Source organism: Perca flavescens, chromosome 5, assembly GCF_004354835.1.
Source record: "Perca flavescens isolate YP-PL-M2 chromosome 5, PFLA_1.0, whole genome shotgun sequence".
Classification (NCBI taxonomy): domain Eukaryota; kingdom Metazoa; phylum Chordata; class Actinopteri; order Perciformes; family Percidae; genus Perca; species Perca flavescens.
The window spans coordinates 6,099,438-6,119,694 of NC_041335.1; the positions used below are offsets into that span (position 1 = coordinate 6,099,438).

At 40.9% G+C, this 20,257-nt stretch overlaps 1 protein-coding gene across 1 annotated transcript in view; it reads right to left on the reverse strand.

Moving 5' to 3' along the window:
* The window catches only part of adam28 (ADAM metallopeptidase domain 28), a 39,971-nt gene that overhangs the window by 3,190 nt on the left and 16,524 nt on the right, over positions 1-20,257 (reverse strand). The window contains exons 10-17 of the mRNA XM_028578211.1: positions 16,917-16,998; positions 15,876-16,009; positions 14,086-14,263; positions 10,669-10,758; positions 5,612-5,807; positions 3,697-3,802; positions 1,162-1,318; positions 887-967 (exon numbers count right to left, since the gene is read on the reverse strand). Coding sequence (XP_028434012.1) covers positions 887-967; positions 1,162-1,318; positions 3,697-3,802; positions 5,612-5,807; positions 10,669-10,758; positions 14,086-14,263; positions 15,876-16,009; positions 16,917-16,998 — 1,024 coding nt within the window. The remainder of the gene's footprint in view (positions 1-886; positions 968-1,161; positions 1,319-3,696; positions 3,803-5,611; positions 5,808-10,668; positions 10,759-14,085; positions 14,264-15,875; positions 16,010-16,916; positions 16,999-20,257) is intronic.

A 20,257-nucleotide genomic window follows, 5' to 3' on the forward strand; every position in this document is an offset into this window, starting at 1 on the left:
CAGCAGCAGCAGCTCTGATAATGCATGGCACCATCAAACGCAACATCCAAACTAAGTAGTTTGGCTCACCACAAATGTTTAACTCTTTATTACAGTTTACAGTCAAAAAGATTTTCCAGACTTGCTACATTTAGAAGTGAGATGGAACAGTCCCAACTCTTTTAACTTAACTTAAGTCTTTCCATTTCAAAATATTAACATTTTTAACATAAATATTTAACATGTATTTTTTCTGCAAGAGTGTGTACCAGCCTGATTTGGTACATGTAACGTTTAACAGATTTCTTTGAGACAAATTCAGTAATCCACACATATCCAACACCAGACGTGGAAATCATTTGCACCTTCCTACAGGATTTAGTCAGTTCTCTATCAGATACAGGAAAGCTCCCTGTGGAATATGAGCATTTATATTCCAACACAAGTCTCCTCCTCACAGTCTTTAAATTCAGGAGTTATGCTTATTTGGTTAGACAAACGACTTGAAATGTGTATATTGTGTCCTTCTCTTTCCTTCTCATACCCGCTGTTAAAGACAGTTGACATATCTACTTCATTTTATTGTCACCACACATAATTGTTGGCGTTTTCTTTTTTCTTACTTTCTCCTGTTTGTTGTGCTGATATGTTTTATAATTTTAGTGTTCAAATGTTCTTTTATCATTTTTTTTCTCCAAATGCTTTAAAATTGAATAAAACACCCAAATTCAATGAAAGTAGTGAATCCATTCATGTTATTTTTTTTTTGACGATGTTGAAAGAAACCCAAATTTCTGATATATTTTAAAAATGGGTCAAAGTATTCACACTTTTAATACTTTAATGCATTATTTTGTTAAATAATAAAAACTAAACTAAGCTCTGAGCAGTGTTGGCATATACTTACAGCATGGCCTCTGCATTTTGCTGAACAGTTTGTATTTCTATACGCTGTGTCAAGCTCCACACACTCATACTGGCTGCACACCTTGAAATAAAATCCAGTCAGTGACAAAGACATTGCTAACTTTGATACACATTACAGATTTAGTGTTGCAACATGGTAGATACAGGTGGATTTTGAGGTGATTTTTTGATTGATTTTGGTGCAATCATGAACACAAAACACATTTACAGAATGAATAGCTGTATAAAAAAGGTAAAAAATAAAGTGTGTATTACCTTTCCATCCCCACATTTAGTCCCAGTGTCCACCTGGCCGTAGTCCTGGGTGTAGTCTGCAAAGAAAGCTGCCTTGCAGTCACCGATCCTGACCATGCGGCCATAGTTTGGGTTCTCATTACTGCTTTGGCAGAACAGCTTCCCACAAAACACATCTCTGCAAAGGAAGATAGGATTAAAATCTGTGCTCACATTCACGTCCGAGCCAAACACAGATAATTCTGCAAACAAATAAACATTTAGTCCAACACAGATACTTTACTTTGATAAGTCTGCATATTACCAATATTGTTAAGGCTTCATTGCAGAGTAACCTGTATCCTGCTGTTTGTTTTGCTGAGACTCACTGTTGTGAATCTGTAACATTGCATTCCGGAAAAAGTCTGAACAGTCTCTCTCATGTGTTCTGGGGGGAATTGTGGCGGTGGAGCAGGTCTGTGAGGTAAGAAGGAGCCTGGTTATGGAGGGCTTTGTGGGTGAGGAGGAGGACTTTAAACTGGATGCGTTGGGAAACAGGGAGCCAGTGGAGGTTCTGAAGGACGGGGGTGATGTGATCACGGGAACGGGTGTGGGTGAGGAGACGGGCAGCAGAGTTTTGGATGTATTGTAGTTTATTTAAGGCTTTTGCAGGTGAACCATAGAGGATGCTGTTGCAGTAGTCAATTGTCGAAGTGATGAAGGCGTCAATCAAAGTTTCAGCAGTTCTGGTTATTTGGTTGACTTGGTTTTCAAAAATGAGGTTGCTGTCAAAGATGACTCCCGGGTTACGGATGTGTGAGGATGGACACAGGGTGGAGTTGATGACAGTGAGACCGAAGTTATGGGTGTTTTTTGTGAGGGATTTTGGGCCGATGAGCATCAAGTCAGATTTATTGTAGTTGAGTTGGAGGAAGTTTGTTTGAATCCAGGTTTGAATATCAGTGAGGCAGTTGGTCAGGGTGGAGGATGTAGCTGTGGTGATGGATTTTGTAGAGATGTAGATCTGGACATCATCGGTGTAGCAGTGGAAGTGAAGACCATGTTTGCGGAGTGGCAGGATGTAAAGGATGAAAAGGAGAGGGCCGAGCACCGAACCTTGGGGGACGCCTTGTGACAGAGGAGCAATGGAGGAGGTGCAGTTGTTGATGTGTATGAACTGTTGTCTGTTGGTGAAATAGGAACGGAGCCAGGAGAGTGCAGTGCCACTGATGTTGCAGTAGATTTCCAGTCGGGATAAGAGGATGGAGTGGTTGTTCAAACAGATTATTGGAGGAGAGGTGGGTTTTAATTTGAGCAGCGAGAACACGTTCCAGGATTTTTGATAGGAAGGGGAGGTTGGATATGGGTCGGAAGAGAGGAATTGATGATTGTAGTGATGAGTGGCGCAATGGATGGTAGACAGGTCTTAATGAAAGCTCATGGGATGGGATCAAGGCTGCAGGTGGAGCTGTTCATACCTGTGGTGAATTGTGAAAGCTCCACAGGGGACAGCAGAGAGAAATGAGAGAGTGACTGAAAGAGTGGAGGGGGGAGGCAGGTGTGGTGTTTGAAGGAGCAGGGGAGGTGGTCAAGTTGTTGTTAATGGTGTTGATTTTGGATTGAAAAAAATGAGAGAAAAGACTTGCATTTGTCCACTGTGAAGCTGTCACGTGCCAAGTGCCCTTCTGAGTGGCCATTTAAATTACCAATGCGTTGTAAAATTACACATGATAGTAATAATAATAGAAGTAAAGTTGGTCGCCTCGTCTACCTGCGCTGCTGCCGGTAGGTGACATCATAGGCTATCAATGTGACCTTTCACATTTGCCTGCCTGCAAGAGCATCATGTTGTTGTTGTGTTAAGAGACGGTGAAAAGCAGGGTAAGATCACTACAGACAGTTTCCAAAACCATTTAGCTGATGTTGAAAAATAAACTGTAACATAAATCTCGTTTTGAAGTATATGTTTTCCAGCAAAAGCTTTTCAACAAGCATCATTTTAAACAGAATTTCCGAATTGAAGGTGAGATGTTCAAAAGACAGGGTGGCTGGGATAGAGATGGTGGTTATTTTAATGTCCTTTCTGTGAACAGTGGCAACGCCACCTCCTGTTGGTGTGATCTGGTAGAGTGAGAAGTAGTCCAGGGGTTTGTGTCAGGTTTCAGTGATGCAGAGGAAGTCCAGTTTGTTGTCAGTGATGAATTCATTCAGGATGAGAGTTTTATTACTTTATTAGCGATCAAGTGTTGAGCAGGGCTACTTTCAGATGACGTTGTTTTGGGATTAGTTGGGAGGACTGGGGAAGGGGACAGAGGTTGAGCAAATTGGCATGCTATGAATTGCTGTGTTGCCGTGATGACAAAATACGGTTTGACCATAGGGAACGGATGCACTTGGACGATAGAGAGATTGGAGAGGTGGTATGTGAATAGGCAGCGTTTGTTTGGAGGACAATGTCTGATATATTTGAGATGACGACATCTCTGACTACTAATCATCAAATATTTCTACTGTAGATATTTTACAAAGTAAACGTCCCACAAAACAGTTGTGATCGGATGGTTTCAGAAGACTCACTGTTGCTGGCAGGGAACGAACTGGTCGTTGGAGGGACGTCTGCAGAAGGCGTAGTAGGTTCCTCTGGTGTTATGGTTGTAGCAGGATGGAGGGGCCTCTGTAGCACCTAATGGAAGGAGAGGACTACATGTAGCCTTATGTCTTTAGGCTCTTTTTAGATAGCGGCTGGATAGTTTACCTATTCAAATTAGAGCTGCACCTGACGATTATTTTCATAGTTGATTAATGTGTTGATTATTTTCTCGATTAATGTGTGTAACTAACAACAAAGTGAAAAAAATGTAATTTCTCTTTACAGTATTAATAAGGTCGATCGATTAGTTTTTTGGTGTATAAAATGTCAGAAAATGGTGAAAAATGTCGATCAGTGTTTTCCAAAGCCCAAAATGACGTCCTCCAATGAAACTAGAAAGTATTCACATTTAAGAAGCTGAAATCAGAGAATTTTTACTAATAAACTTGGAACAAATTACATAATCCTCTGTTCTTGCTATAGTCGTTTATTTACAGAAAACTAACGTTTCGGTTAGTTCAAGAGTAGTCTATATCCTTTGCGTTCCACTTCTGCGATTGCTCCGATGCTACAGGAAATTCCACCAGATGCATTTTTTTTTTTTTTTTACTTTATTCAACCAGGTTAGTCTCATTGAGATATAAAATCTCTTTTTCAAGAGAGACCTGGCCAATATAGCAGAACAAGTTTGTTACATAAAAAAACTATTTACAATCACAAAACAAACACAAAAGAGGCAAAGACATCTCAAGTGCATTTCAATTAAATAAAAGTACCATTAGTTAAAACATTTGCACATGTGGATGGACTCATGTTCTATGGTTTTAACATAACCTTTAAAATTGTTTAAGGACATTAGGACACTGTAGTTTGAGTGTTTTCTGTAGGTCATTCCAAGTAAAAGGTGCAGCAACATATGTAACATGGGAGCCTGCCTAAAATGCCTTTGTATATGAACATATAAAGGTGAGTAAGCCGGCGATTTGACAGAGAGGGCAAATTCACTGTGGAGTAAAGTATACAGTGATGAGTAAGGGGTCTGCAATTTTAAATGAACCTTAAAGCTCTATGACACACAGCATCCAACATCTGAAGACACTTTGATGGGGCATTCATCTACAACAGATCACCATAATCAATAATAGAGAGAAATGTGGCATTAACTAGCCTTTTTCTGGCAGGAAAAAGCAAAACAAGATTTGTTCCTAAAGAAAAAACCTAGCTTCAATTTCAACTTCAATTTTTTTTATTTTCCATTTCCTTACGCTTTCTTTGCGTTGGAATTTTAAATTCGGTGGATTTATGAGGACTATGGTTATCTGCGCCTCAGATCTCTGCAGGGTAAATTGAGACAACTAGCTAAACTATCTTTCCAATCAAAAGTTTTCTCTCCCACGACTCTGTGCGGAGTTTAGCACTGCCCATGATGATTCTGATTGGTTTAAAGATATGCCATTAAACCAGAGCACGTTTTCCTCCCATCCCAGAATGCTGTGTGGTTAGTAGCTAGACTCTCCTTTAGCGCGCTTTGGAGGAGGGTCTGGCAAAGCGAGAGTAGTACAAGAGAGTATTCTCTTTAGAAACGTTAGTTTTCTGTAAATAAACGGTGATGCTATGGCAAGAGCAGAGTGCGGGATTATTTCCTTTGTTCAAAGTTAAATTTATATTTTCCAACGCATCTGCACAGAAGAATTTTTGGATGTGCAAGTTGTTTCTTCCAAAAACTTTTATTTAATAAAAAAATGACTACTTAATGGATTGACAAAATAGTTGCCGACGAATAATCTTTGCAGCTCTAACTCAAATATGATCTAATTTCTGTAACAAAATAGTGTAATATAAAATGGCACACACCAAAACAACCAATGCATAATACATACGTAAGCAGAACAGGACACTCACTTAATCCATACAGTTTGACACACTGGTTTGGCCTCTGTGGACACTGGCCGTTGTAGCAGTATCCAAGGCCACCATCGCATGGGAGGCCATTCACAGCAAAGACATCCTCCGGACAGGTGGGGCTCTGCCCATCACAGTACTCTGCCAGATCACAGTCATCCTGCTGCCTGCGGCACTCCCTGGACCGAGGCGAGATCTGTGTGGAGGTGGGAGTCATGGTAAGCTCCATCACATTACATATCAGGTTATAGATCTAGTTATTTAAATCTAATTATGTAATGCTTTACAAGTGTACTGGTAGACCTATGTAAAGCATAGGTCTGGGTACCAAATTCAAAACTAAGGAGCAAATCTTATCAGCGTCAGTGAGCCAATAAGCATGCAGCATGCTTCCACCAAGATCTAATAATGCTTGTGATTGGCTGTTTTACATTACACATCATAGAGACATGCAGGGAACACTCTACGTTACACAGTAGGAGCTGAAAAATAAATAAAAAGATTTGTGCCGTAATGTGTGATGTTGTTATTTATTGGTATCAGAAAATGAATTGTTTAGCAACCGGTATCGAAGTCACAATATTGGTATTGGTACCATTCGAAAATCTTTGAACGATAGCTAGCCCTAGTAAAGCACTATGAAACTGCCTCAGTCTATAAATGTGCCAGATAAAAAAACAACCTTGCTTTGCCTAGGTTGTAGTGCTGGCTGGGTAAAAGCACCCACCAGCTTTTAGGCCCCATTTTATTTAACCCACTTAAGAAGCGTTTAAGGCCAATAACTAGGGGCTGTCTTCAATTAAAGAAATTCTTTGTCGACTAACACTCATACGATTTCGTTGACTAATCAAGGATTAGATGATTTAAGATCAAAGATAAAACTGAGTTTCTCCACAAAGAATCATGCCAAAGTGCCACTTTAAATCTTGTGTTTACCAGAGATGTGCTCATAAGTTTCTTGGAAATGAGTCATTTAGCATAAAAAAATGACTAGTTGACTAAGATCAAAATGACCAATTAATCGACTAAGACTAAGGCGGCAGACGCTGGCTCTGGGGACGTGGAACGTCACCTCTCTGTGGGGGAAGGAGCCGGAACTGGTGCGGGAGGTGGAGCGCTACCGGTTAGATCTGGTGGGGCTTACCTCTACGCACAGTCTCGGTTCTGGAACCATACTCCTGGATAGGGGTTGGACTCTTTTCTTCTCCGGAGTTGCCCAGGGTGTGAGGCGCCGGGCGGGTGTGGGGATACTCACAAGCCCCCGGCTGAGCGCCGCTGTGTTGGAGTTTACCCCGGTGGACGAGAGGGTCGCCTCCCTACGCCTGCGGGTTGTGGGGGGGAAAACTCTGACTGTTGTTTGTGCATATGCACCAAACAGGAGTTCGGAGTATTCGGCCTTCTTGGAGACCTTGACTGGAGTCCTGCATGGGGCTCCAGTGGGGGACTCCATTGTTATGCTGGGGGACTTCAACGCACACGTGGGCAATGATGGAGACACCTGGAGAGGCGTGATTGGGAGGAACGGCCTCCTGATCTAAACCAGAGTGGTTGTTTGTTGTTGGACTTCTGTGCTAGTCATGGATTGTCTATAACGAACACCATGTTCGAACATAGGGATGCTCATAAGTGTACCTGGTACCAGAGCACCCTAGGCCAAGGTCAATGATCGATTTCATAATCGTTTCATCTGATCTGAGGCCGTATGTTTTGGACACTCGGGTGAAGAGAGGGGCAGAGCTGTCAACCGATCACCATCTGGTGGTGAGTTGGGTCAGGGGGTGGGGAAGACTCTGGACAGACCTGGTAAGCCCAAACGTGTAGTGGGGTAAATTGGGAACGTCTGGAGGAGGCCCCTGTCCGACAGACTTTCAACTCACACCTCCGGGCGGAGCTTTTCGTGCATCCCTGTGGAGGCTGGGGGCATTGAACCCGAGTGGACAATGTTCAAAGTTTCCATTGCTGAAGCTGCGGCGAGGAGCTGTGGTCTTAGGATCTTAGGTGCCTCAAGGGGCGGTAACCCACGAACACCGTGGTGGACACCAGTGGTCAGGGAAGCCGTCCGACTGAAGAAGGAGTCCTTCCGGGATATGTTATCTCGGAGGACTCCGGAGGCAGTTGCAGGGTACCGAAGGGCCCGAAGGGCTGCAGCCTCTGCCGTGAAAGAGGCAAAGCAGCGGGTGTGGGAGAAGTTTGGAGAAGACATGGAGAAGGACTTTCGGTCGGCACCAAAGTGTTTCTGGAAAACTGTTCGCCACCTCAGGAGGGGGAAGGGGGAACCATCCAAGCTGTGTACAGTAAGGATGGGACACTGTTGACCTCCACTGAGGAGGTAATAGGGCGGTGGAGGGAGCACTTTGAGGAACTCCTGAATCCGACTAATACGCCCTCTATGTTAGAGGCAGAGCTGGAGGATAACGGGGATTGTCGCCGATTTCCCAGGCGGAAGTCACTGATGTAGTCAAACAACTACACAGTGGCAAAGCCCCGGGATTGATGAGATCCGTCCAGAAATGCTCAAGGCTCTGGGTGTGGAGGGGTTGTCCTGGTTGACACGCCTCTTCAACATTGCGTGGAAGTCTGGGACGGTGCCAAAGGAGTGGCAGACTGGGGTGGTGGTTCCTCTTTTTAAAAAGGGGGACCAGAGGGTGTGTGCCAATTATAGGGGTATCACACTTCTCAGCCTCCCTGGTAAAGTCTACTCCAAGGTGCTGGAAAGGAGGGTTCGGCCGATAGTCGAACCTCGGGTTGAGGAGGAACAATGCGGATTCCGTCCTGGTCGTGGAACAACGGACCAGCTCTTCACTCGCAAGGATCCTGGAGGGAGCCTGGGAGTATGCCCAACCGGGTCTACATGTGTTTTGTGGATTTGGAGAAGGCGTATGACCGGGTCCCCGGGAGATACTGTGGGAGGTGCTGCGGGAGTATGGGGTGAGGGGGTCTCTACTCAGGGCCATCCAATCTCTGTATGACCAAAGTGAGAGCTGTGTCCGGGTTCTCGGTAGTAAGTCGGACTCGTTTCAGGTGAGGGTTGGCCTCCGCCAGGGCTGCGCTTTTGTCACCAATCCTGTTTGTAATATTTATGGACAGGATATCGAGGCGTAGTCGGGGTGGGGAGGGGTTGCAGTTTGGTGGGCTGGGGATCTCATCGCTGCTCTTTGCAGATGATGTGGTCCTGATGGCATCATCGGCCTGCGACCTTCAGCACTCACTGGATCGGTTCGCAACCGAGTGTCAAGCGGTTGGGATGAGGATCAGCACCTCTAAATCGGAGGCCATGGTTCTCAGCAGGAAACCGATGGAATGCCTTCTCCAGGTAGGGAATGAGTCCTTACCCCAAGTGAAGGAGTTCAAGTACCTTGGGGTTTTGTTCGCGAGTGAGGGGACAATGGAGCGGGAGATTGGTCGGAGAATCGGGCGCAGCGGGTGCGGTATTGCATTCAATCTATCGCACCGTTGTGGCGAAAAAGAGAGCTGAGCCAGAAGGCAAAGCTCTCGATCTACCGGGTCAGTTTTAGTTCCTACCCTCACCTATGGTCATGAAGGCTGGGTCATGACCGAAAGGACGAGATCCAGGGTACAAGCGGCGAAATGGGTTTCCTCAGGAGGGTGGCTGGCGTCTCCCTTAGAGATAGGGTGAGAAGCTCAGTCATCCGTGAGGAGCTCGGAGTAGAGCCGCTGCTCCTTTGCGTCGAAAGGAGCCAGTTGAGGTGGTTCGGGCATCTGGTAAGGATGCCCCCTGGGCGCCTCCCTAGGGAGGTGTTCCAGGCACGTCCAGCTGGGAGGAGGCCTCGGGGAAGACCCAGGACTAGGTGGAGGGATTATATCTCCAACCTGGCCTGGGAACGCCTCGGGATCCCCCAGTCGGAGCTGGTTAATGTTGCTCGGGAAAGGGAAGTTTGGGGTCCCCTGCTGGAGCTGCTCCCCCCGCGACCCGACACCGGATAAGCGGACGAAGATGGATGGATGGATGGATGGCTCTTTAAAGCTGAAAGGAGCTGCAGATTCAGGTGCTTATTCTCTGTAGGTACATGACTATGAGCGACCCCTTTTACACTGTCATTTGATACATTGTCAATTTAAAAAAATACCAATTAACATCTGGAAAGGATAAGATATGTAATGAAGGACAACTTGACCTGGCAACCCTTTGTTTCTTACCTGTCACAGTGAAAGTTATAAAATACATATATACACTGTTTTACTGTACCTTCCGAGTGAGTTAGAGGAGTAGAAATGACTAACTGGGATTGGGTAGGGTATAGAGGAACAAAACTCTGCACTATGCATATTTATTTTTCTTTCTTTTCTTTTTATCTCTACCTTTGTTCTTTAGTAGTTCTTCTCCGGTTTTACATGATATGCTTTAACTGTGTTTTTCTGTAACGAATATTTTATATATACAGATTAATAATTGTAATTTTACCTTCACTGTTCTAGAAAAAAAAATAAAAAATTAAAATAAATAAAAAATACCAATTAGCCACTTTGAGGTTATCATCATAGGTCACTTACTTTATTAAGCATTTACTAAGGTAAAGGACTGGAAAAAATGGATGATACTTTTTGGAATGTTTTAAAAATATATACTAAGGCTCTACATGGAATAGTAACTTGTGTTTGATATATTTGTTTCCACACAAAACCTCAAAAAACTTGTTAAAACAGACTTAAAATGCAAATATTATTTCCAAAGTTCAACTGCTGGAAACGAGATGTCTCCTACTTCAGTCCATTCTCAGTGTCTGAGCAGTGGAAGTTTTATGTTTTCACATCACACTTGTGTAAGTTGGAGGGGGGGACTTTCTGTCTCCCCCAAGAGGAATTCTAAGAAATGTCTGTTGATCCGTGATCAAAAAAGTTACACGCTAAAGCTTTAAGAAATGCATTATGACAGTACTCCATTTAGTATACTTGTAATACCTTATATCCCCACTAGAGGACTGTAGCAGATCATACAGTTGGATCAACATACTCAGTAAAGGAAAATGCCATGGAAAGAAATCCACATTTGAAAAATGCAACAGGTACAGCTGCATTTATGATTCATATCTACTCACCTTACAGTCCTTACAGCACTCGCCTTCAGAACACTGGGATCCCTCCTTCAGGGTGCAGGTGGTGGCATTACAGCATGGGTTGATGCACTCCTATAAGGACAACATAGAACTCATTAATTAATCCTTCTATTTATTATGTTGTGTTAATAATAATAATAATAATAATAATAATAATACATTTTATTTAAAGGCGCCTTTCTCGGCACTCAAGGACACCGTAAGACATTTAAGACATTTAAAAACAGCAAAAACACAACAACAATAACAACAACAGAAAGAGGCAGAGCAACTGACATGAAGGGGAATAAGCAGTTTTTAACAGATGTGTTTTGAGTTGCAATTTGAAATGGGGGAATGAATCAATGTTTCTAAGTTGGGGTGGTAATGAATTCCAAAGACGGGGAGCAGAGCGGCTGAATGCTATGTAATGTTATTGATGTGGGGTTGAAAGGATAGTTTGTCAAGGATGACACCCAGACTCTTAACCTGGGGGGAGGGTGAAACGGAGGAGTTATCAATAGTGAGAGAAAAACAAACAAACGGTTTTGGATAAAGTGGATTTGGTGCCAATGAGGAGAAACTCGGTTTTATTACCGTTTGATTTGAGGAAGTTTTGGGTGAACCAGGTTTTTATTTCAGAGATGCAATCAGTAAGAGAGGTGGGCGGGAGAGTGGACGAGGGTTTGGTGGAGAGGTAGAGCTGGGTGTCATCAGCATAACAGTGGAAGTGAATGTTAAATTTGCAGAAGATATTGCAGAGGGGAAGAAGGGAAATGATGAAGAGTAGGGGCCCCAGGACAGAGCCCTGGGGCACACCTGAAGTGACGGAAGAGGGAATGGATTTAAAAGACTTGAGTTGAATGAACTGAGTCCGGCCAGAGAGGTAAGATGTGAACCAGTCTAACGAGTGTGGGTGATGCATATGGAAGATACTGTAGATGGTGAGGAGTCCAGAATCTGCTGCCATAAATTAAGGAACTTATTACTCATTATGTTCCCCTTAGGGACTGTTCGGTATTTCTGGAATGGACCACCGGAGGAAAAAAGGGGAGGGTCATGTCTTTTTATTCCTCACAACAGCAATCCATGGTTGTTGTGATTGTTGCAGCACTCACACCTACACACTTAACTTTGAATTTCTGATTGGGCGGGCCAGCTGTCAATATGGGTTATTACCCAGTGTGCTTTGTTGAATGGTGTTAATGTTTTATTGTTTTATTTAATGTGAATACTAGTTTACTAGAGGAGTAACTTATATTTGAAGTAATGCAGTAATGCAGGAAGTGTGTATTTAGTTTCCATGCTTATTGTGTTTCCACAACAATGTTAGTGAGTGGTATTGTGGCGTGTGATGTGTAAGATGAGAAAGCATAGGGTTAACTCATGTATGTCATGGTTGTAAAAAAAAACAGTGGCTATCTGTATATCTTTGTCAAGTGCTAACCTGTACAAAATACATCAATAATTTGTTGGGGAGGGTCATGCCTTTTTTCCCAATTATTTTGGAGGTTCATAGAAAAATGTATTGCTGACCAAGGGAGGGTCAAGTCTATTTTGACTAAAGATACCAAAACTCCTCCGGTAGCCCCTCAAATACTCATGTACTTTGACCCTATGTCTAAATCGCAAGCCAGCCTACACCCAGGATTCTCCAAGTTACATTTAAGACTTTAAGGCCTTTTTAATACCACCTAGGATGAGATGTAATGCCAACTTTTACGGCCATATAATAGAAAGCCTGATAAAATAATTATTTCCCAAGTAACATTACCTGAAGTTAATAAAACACTTTATCATAATACTCACATTCATATTTAATACATTGTGTGGGGTGTTTGAATAAAATATTTGTCACATTAAGAACACTTATGTGATGAAACTGAAAATACAAAATAAATATACTGTTGTACAACATCCAAATGGAGTAAATTGTAATATTACACACACAAAACATTTAGTTATGACGTTGCTGTATTGATTAAATCCTACAAAAGGACAAGAAAAATAAAACATGTTATTCTCTTTGAGTAATGTGTGTTTTCCTTTTTAAAAGATTTTTTTTTGCTTTCAACATAAGAGCAAGCTTTCCGTCCCCTTCATTATTAACTTAGAAGACAATGTAAACTGTGGAAACTTGGCAGATACTATTACAGAATTTATAGCCAACAGTTTCTAAGAACTATTTATTTCCCATTAGACTTGGAAATGTTCTTGTGTACATGTACATGTATTTCTATATTAACTTGTTAGTGGTATTGTACTGTTTGTGGTACATTAAAAAAAACACGGTGGTAAGGGCTGTGGTTCATGACTTAAAACTTTTTTTTTGTCCTGTGAAAAACAGTTTTTATTTTGAATTGAGTTTTTATTTTATTTTAGTTTTGACTATATGATTTAAGTGTGTTTGCTTTTAGTTTAGTTTCAGTTTTTCATAAAGGTTTAGTTTTTATTTAGTTTCACTTGACAAAAAAATGCTTTCCACTGCTTATTTTCATTTTAGTTGACTATAATAACCCTGGCAGGAATCTTCAGCAACAAGGCACTCCTGCAGCATGCCTTTGTTTAGGGAGGGGTGGGGGGGCGAGGAGCACCCAAGCCTATCCGGAGCCTGAGTTCATGGTTTGTGGCTCTGCTGAATTCCAGCAGAAGCAAAAGCAGGTCTGAACATATTTACGGCTCTTCCCTTGAGAATGAACTTAGTGAAAATTACAAGTTGTTTAACTGTTAGGTGGTACATTGCAACTGAAGATGGAATGTACAAAAGGCATCAGCATGATGACAATTTTGACAGAAATCAAGAGTTGCAATTTCCTCAAAATAATAAAAAGTACATACTAAATAACTGTAAAACATATGTCCAAATTATTCTAAAAGTCAGGATAATTAAAGAGTACAAAAACCATCACTGAAGGCTTGCGTCATGGGGATGCGCCGAAAGTGTTGTTGTCATTACTTAGAATTTCTCATAGCTTTTAAAAGAGTTTTAAGATGAAGTATTAGTTCACTGTGCTAGTGTGCATATTGTAACTGCCTCTATTCACTTTTGAAAAGAAGATCGACTATAATTTTCAAATGTGTTAGTGCATGTCAAATAGCCTCATTCTCATAATACCTCTAATAACTAAAAGAGTCAAGATCAGACAAAGGAAACATTGAGGCTTACTCACGAAAACAATGGCCTTGAGGCAGACATAAAATCAGTACAGGGGATGCATTTCATTCAGTCAGACATATTTCATATTGCTACAATGTAAGATATTTGGTATATTTGCATACACTCTGTATTTTAAACCGTAATAATACTGAGGGACAGCAGTAAGGATTATACATTACTGAGAGACAAAGGGGAGAATAAAGGTTTGTATGTATATAATACATTTCCTCCAGAGGAATCAAATGCTTGTTTAGTTTATTTACCTCCACACTGCCACAGTCACACTGTTCACCTTCCTCCACAAAACCATTCCCGCAGGCTGAAGGAGGCACCAGTTTTCTGTAGTCTGGTTTGTCCAGCAGGCAGCTGGGGCTGCGGCTTGTCAGGTATTTCTCGTAGTTGTTGCTGCTGCAGCTACTGAAAGTCCGAGGAATATTCCAGCTGAGGAAGAAACATCACATTTTCCAAAGTAATTTGGTCAAAAGTCAACTACAATTAGACTTTTTTATTTATTTTTTATTTCACCTTGTCTGCCTTTACTTCTTTTAGCCTTTCAACAAAGCCTCAGGGAGTGATAATAGTTGTTCTTATTATTATTATTAGGTCTTTTTAACTGCAAACATTAGGACTTCTTTCGCACCGGTGTAAATAATAACATTATTCTGTTATTAAAGTGTCTCACTAAATCATGACAGTGTGACAGTCCGGAAAACGCGATATGAGGACCCTGAAACCAAAGCAGCTAAATGCTTTCATTATTATTGTATTATTTACACCTGTGCTTTTCCTACTGTGACATGTTAAAATGTCTTCTGTTGAAAGAGTACTCCATCGATTTAGCCTTGCACTTTCATAACACCATTGGACTCATGATGGACAGTTAAAAATTCTGCAGAACCATTTAAATCATGTATTCCTTCCTTTTCAGCTAATGTCCGCTAGACATATGCAGAGAAGAGGAGCGGGCTCACTTCTTCTTCCTTTTCTTCTTTCTAACTCCTTGCCCCCCAGATTTCTTTCATTTTCAAAGTTTTTTTGGATTGAGCTGTGATGTCACCCATTGGTTTGTGGACTACCCTTTTGAAGCCGCAAATTTGGCCGTCGCCATCTTTGTTTTTGGAAACCGGGCGCGACGATTTTTGATGAAAGGATGGAGCTGGGGACAATGATGCGGCCAAGCCAGTGTTATTTATGGTTGCAATAGTGTGCACTTAGCTAAATGCTAATAGGGAAGTTGCTGATTTTCAACCGAAAATCCCACCAGTTAAACAGGGATCTCCGGGTATGGCAGTTCATGGAAAATCTGCAAGCTTTCTATTAGCACTAGCTAGCTAGCTTGGTTGGCAAGGTGCTAACGAACGCTGAACAAGACATTTTTAGGCGACCAAAATGTTCCACTTAACTTTGATGAAGTGAAAACATACAGTGAGAGTGTCAAAGTTTTAGACGAAAACATGGACAACACCCAAAAACAAGTTCACAGCTGTTTTAATGTACACAGGGCCATAGTTAGCATTGCTAAGCCTCTGTCCTGTACAGGTCGTGGTTCATCCACTTATCGTCTATTTTAAAATAAATTGGACCATAATTTACAAAATGAACATTATGCTGTATTAAAGAAGACTTGAAACTAGCGACTGAGGCCATGAACTCATTTTAAAAATGTTTGCTGAGGTAATAAATCGAGTGAGAAGTACGGTAATTTTCCCATAGACTTCTAAAGAAACTGCCTTCTTTTTGCAGCCAGTGGAGTCGCCCCTTGCTGGAAATTAGATAGACAGGTTTAAAGCACTTCCTCATTGGCTTCACTTTTCAGACCTGGAAGCTCCAATTTATCAGACTACACACAGCTCCCTCTAGAGCCACAAAAGGCTTGATAAAACTTTTTTTCACATGCAAGACCTGTAAACAGACTTTGATGTGTTAAATTGGTGGGGTAAATTTCACACTGTATGGAAACTCTGTCATTACGTGCTTGTTAAACAACTCTTACTGCAGTGTCTGACCTACTTTTATTATACACATTTTGATTAAAGTTTTTTACTTTTCTTACCTGAGTGCTGCAGCCATGATGCAGCTATCACCAGAACAAGCACAGGCGCTTGAGTCATCATGGTCCATGCCCAGGTTATGGCCCATCTCATGAGCCAGTGTTGCTCCAACGGCGATGGCTCGGTCATTGTGATCCTGAGAGGTGGAACCTTTTCAGTTTAGTTACTTTTATCAGCATTTTACATTAGTTTAAAGCAAGCCTGCACCAAGGTTCACCTTCCAACTTGTGATAAAAAATATCTGTTTCCTCAAGCCACTATGTTTCTTAATTTTCTGACCACAATAATGTTTCCACGACAGTCTAGATGTGTGCTGCACTACAATGGAAGAATTTCAAAATCACCATGTGAAAAGGGTTACACAGTACTCTTCCTTTTTTTAAATAATAGATAACACAGGGTTGTACAGAATTTTGTTGGCAAAATAATGACATTTTAAAGAATGGCCTGTAAATATTTGATAGTCTTCTGACGCTAAAATAAATATAAAGAGTCGGGAAGTGACTTTTCAAGTGTCAAGGTGGTAACTCAATAAATATATGTTCATGGGAGCATTTAGTGTGCGGACTCTGTTTCCATCTTTAACTTGTTCTCCTGTCCAGTACCTGGTATTTATTGTCTGGATGTGCGTGCTTTTGTAAACCTTTTTACAAAATAAAAACTTGACCTGATGGTGGCGCTAGATGAAAGGTTAAGGGACCACCAAAGTTAATACATTTCATCCTGAGGGGGACATAAATGTATGTACAAAATGTCATGGCAATACATACAATAATTGTCGAAACATTTCATTTTAAACCATAAACATCAACCTCATAGTGGTGCTACAGAAAAACAAAAAAGAAATAATTAGGATACATCATCTGGGAACCATGGACTGTCTTTAAAAACTGACATTGTCATCCATAGAGCGATGCCATTAGTGTGGCTAAATATGAATACCTTGGTTGCTAACATTACAACCAGCCAAGACTATGGTGTATAAGATATAGCAACCAAATAACAAATGGAACAAATATTTCTGTCTCTCAGAAACACCTTACCTGTATTACTCCAACAGAGTGACCTGAGCAAAGAGTCCCAATGAAAGCCAGTCCCACAGTTGCGCCTTCAAAGTCAATACCACTAAAAGACAAGTGATGACAATATAAGAAACACTTATACATTAATTGTGACAAAACCATACCTATGTTCATCTATTCATCCACATATGGGAAGTCGTCAATACCAAAAGTGAATACTTGACTTGCACATACAGTACATACCAGTACTAAGCCCTTGCACACACATGCATACTTTCATGGACATACATACATACATACATACACATGCTCGTACATATATATACACAGACATGCATGCATGAGTAAGAATCAAGGTTATTATAGTTTTGCATTTTTCATTAGTTTTTATTTAGTTAGTTATTTAGTTTTGACTTTTTGTTTTCAAATTCAGTTTAGTTTTAATTAGTTTTTAAAGTGGGTTTGCTAGTTAGTTTATTTTTTATTTTTTGAAAATGCTTAGTTTTTATTAGTTTTAGTGTTAGTTTTAGTCTTGTCATGAATCCAGCGTCCTGAGCCTGTTTTGCCAGTGTTTTGTTTTGCTTTGACCTGAAGTTCGTTTTTCCTGAGTTTTCCTGAACACATCCTGGCTGATTCACCAACCGCTTACACCTGCTGCAATCTGCACACCCAGTCCTGATTACCATCCTCTATATAAACCGTGACCAGTCATCCATTCCCTGCCGGATCGTTAGCGTAACTAGTATGTTTTTGCTCTCGTATCAGACTTCTAGTTTTGTAAAGGCTTTTGCTGTTTTTGCTCTTTTTTTTGCTTGTTGCCAGCCGCCTGTTTCTCTGTCTACAGTTCTTCACTTGGATTATCACTCACACCTGCCTGGCTGTCAACTTCACTGCAGAACTTTTGGATCAGCACTAAATCCTGCCACCTTCCGGCCTCACTGCCTGCCGACCAACTGGACCAAACCGTTTCCACATTCAATTCCAAATAAATACTCGCCTTGTATTTCTACTTACCTTGTCCTGGTCTGCTTTTGGGTTCCTGCACTAAACTAATCGTGACAAGTCTTTTTTGTAATATGGGTTATTTGTTGGGGTATTCAAAAAAGTCAGAAGTATTGTGTAATAATAACGCAACAAAAACATCATACAATTTTAGAAATATATATTCACAATGTATTCAACAATAATACCAGTACATAAAATGTAGCCTACATATGGTCATAAATATGTAAACCGTTAAATTTAATTTTGGCTATTTAATTAAAAAAAAAAAATTAAATAGCCAACAGACTAAAGAAGACATACATGAACTGGTGTTTTAATCTTTGGTTCGAGTAAAGTGGTGAACTTTTTGAAATCAATTGACTCACAGTTGTGTAGACATCCCGGTATCAATCCACATATTAACCCCCGCTTCCTCACACTTTGGTGTTCCTGCGTATTTACTAACCAGCAGCTATTGGGTCGCCGGTGAAAGCACGGCTGTAGTGTTTTCTGTCCTGCGGTTGTCTCCGTCATGCTGCATGGCCCTGTACCCATACATCAATACCCTGTCCTGGGGTTATAGCTTCTGTTTCGGGGAAAGGTGGCTTTGCGTTCTCCTTTACCTTGTTAAGGTAAGCTAGGTTAGCCTCCTTGTGTGCGCTTCAGGGGCGTAGCAAGCTTTTCAAAAGTGAGGGGGATGGATGTGATTTGTTTATTAACAATAAAAATGATGGATACAATGACAGAGGGGTACAAAATGTATAACATACAAGATCAACAAGACTCTTCCGACTTTCAGTACTGCCATGATGCCAGGCGAGGGGCATAAGCACGGACGTGGAATGTTGGAATTTCTGGGTTCCCAGTCGGAAACCATACATGGCTACGGGAAATGTCATGGTCGGAAAGATATAGCGTTATTTGCTCTATGAAAGACATTGACAAACACGAAAACTAAGGACATTTACTTGATTATTTTATTTTAGTTATTTTTGCAAACAGACATTACAGTTTTAGTTTAGTTATCGTTTTTTTTTGTATGCCTCGTTTTTATTTTTATTTCAGTTAACGACAATGTTTTTTCCCACCTAGTTTTCGTTATTTCGTTTGTTTTTGTTAACGATTATAACCTTGGTATGAATATGAGTATGTATGCATGTGGTTCCTTAGTATGTATGTATGTGCAAGTACAAGTATATGTACATTAAGTATGCATGTATGGGTGTTGGGTAAGAAGTTGGTGATTGATTGGTTGGGCTGGTTGATGTGGTTGGTTTGATTTTGGTGGTTGGTTGGTTGGTTGGTTGGTTGGTTGGGTCAAACAAACGTGACTTTCACGTGTCCTGTCCATGACAACTTTTGTAACTTTTTTTACGTTGACTTCTTAACTAACTTAACTCAATTTACATAACAAACATACTTATTTTAACCCAAAACAAAATAATAGAAGCAAGTTTTAGATGTAATTCACAGATAGAGCAATTTACATAACTCTTTAACCTTTGTAAGAAATAATTAACTGGATAGAATCCATAATTTAACTTGTCTTGACTCAGAATCACAAGACTGCAAACAGCGTAGTAACTCCGGGTCAGATGCACGGTGGTAGTTTTAAATATTGTGAATCATAACAAAACTACTTGGTTAGGTTTACCTGATCTCCTACTGCACGCACATACATCCATACTTATGCACACACAAACAAAACAAAACACACACACACACACACACATACTAAGCACACACATACAAACATACTCACACTCATATACCCTAATACCCTCATACTCATACCCATTCTCACGTTATTCATGCATGCATATATGATACAGTATATGGATGAGAGTACGCATGTACATGCAAGTGCTTCGTACTGGTATATACGTAAGTGCAAGTCAAGTATTTAATTTTGACCTAGGAGATTTCTCATATCTACATCCATCCATCCAGTTCTCTGTTTATATAATGTATATCCACTATTTGAAGTAAACAAATCTCTATTGCAGGTAACACAGCTAGATGGCTGGCAGCAGTTTTGTGGCTTTCATTTAGTTAATCATCTTGATTATTATTTCTTGATATCATTGAAAGTAAACTATTTTCCCAGTTTCACAAAGGCATGATTTGTTTATGAAATGATAGTCCACGTCAACATGACTATTTTAAAAGTCTCTGTTCCATCATGTTTTGTTTGGCTGATTGTTTATGGGGAGGAGCTTGTAGCATCGACAGCTTTTTAACAATTAATTTCAACAGCTCTTGTAAGCCTAAAATAATTAAATATGTGTGTGTTTAGCTTATCGAGTTCACACGGCTCGTCGTTGTGATTGAATTGATACAGGCTATTGTTTAAAGGCCTGTAATGCTACTTGGAGGGA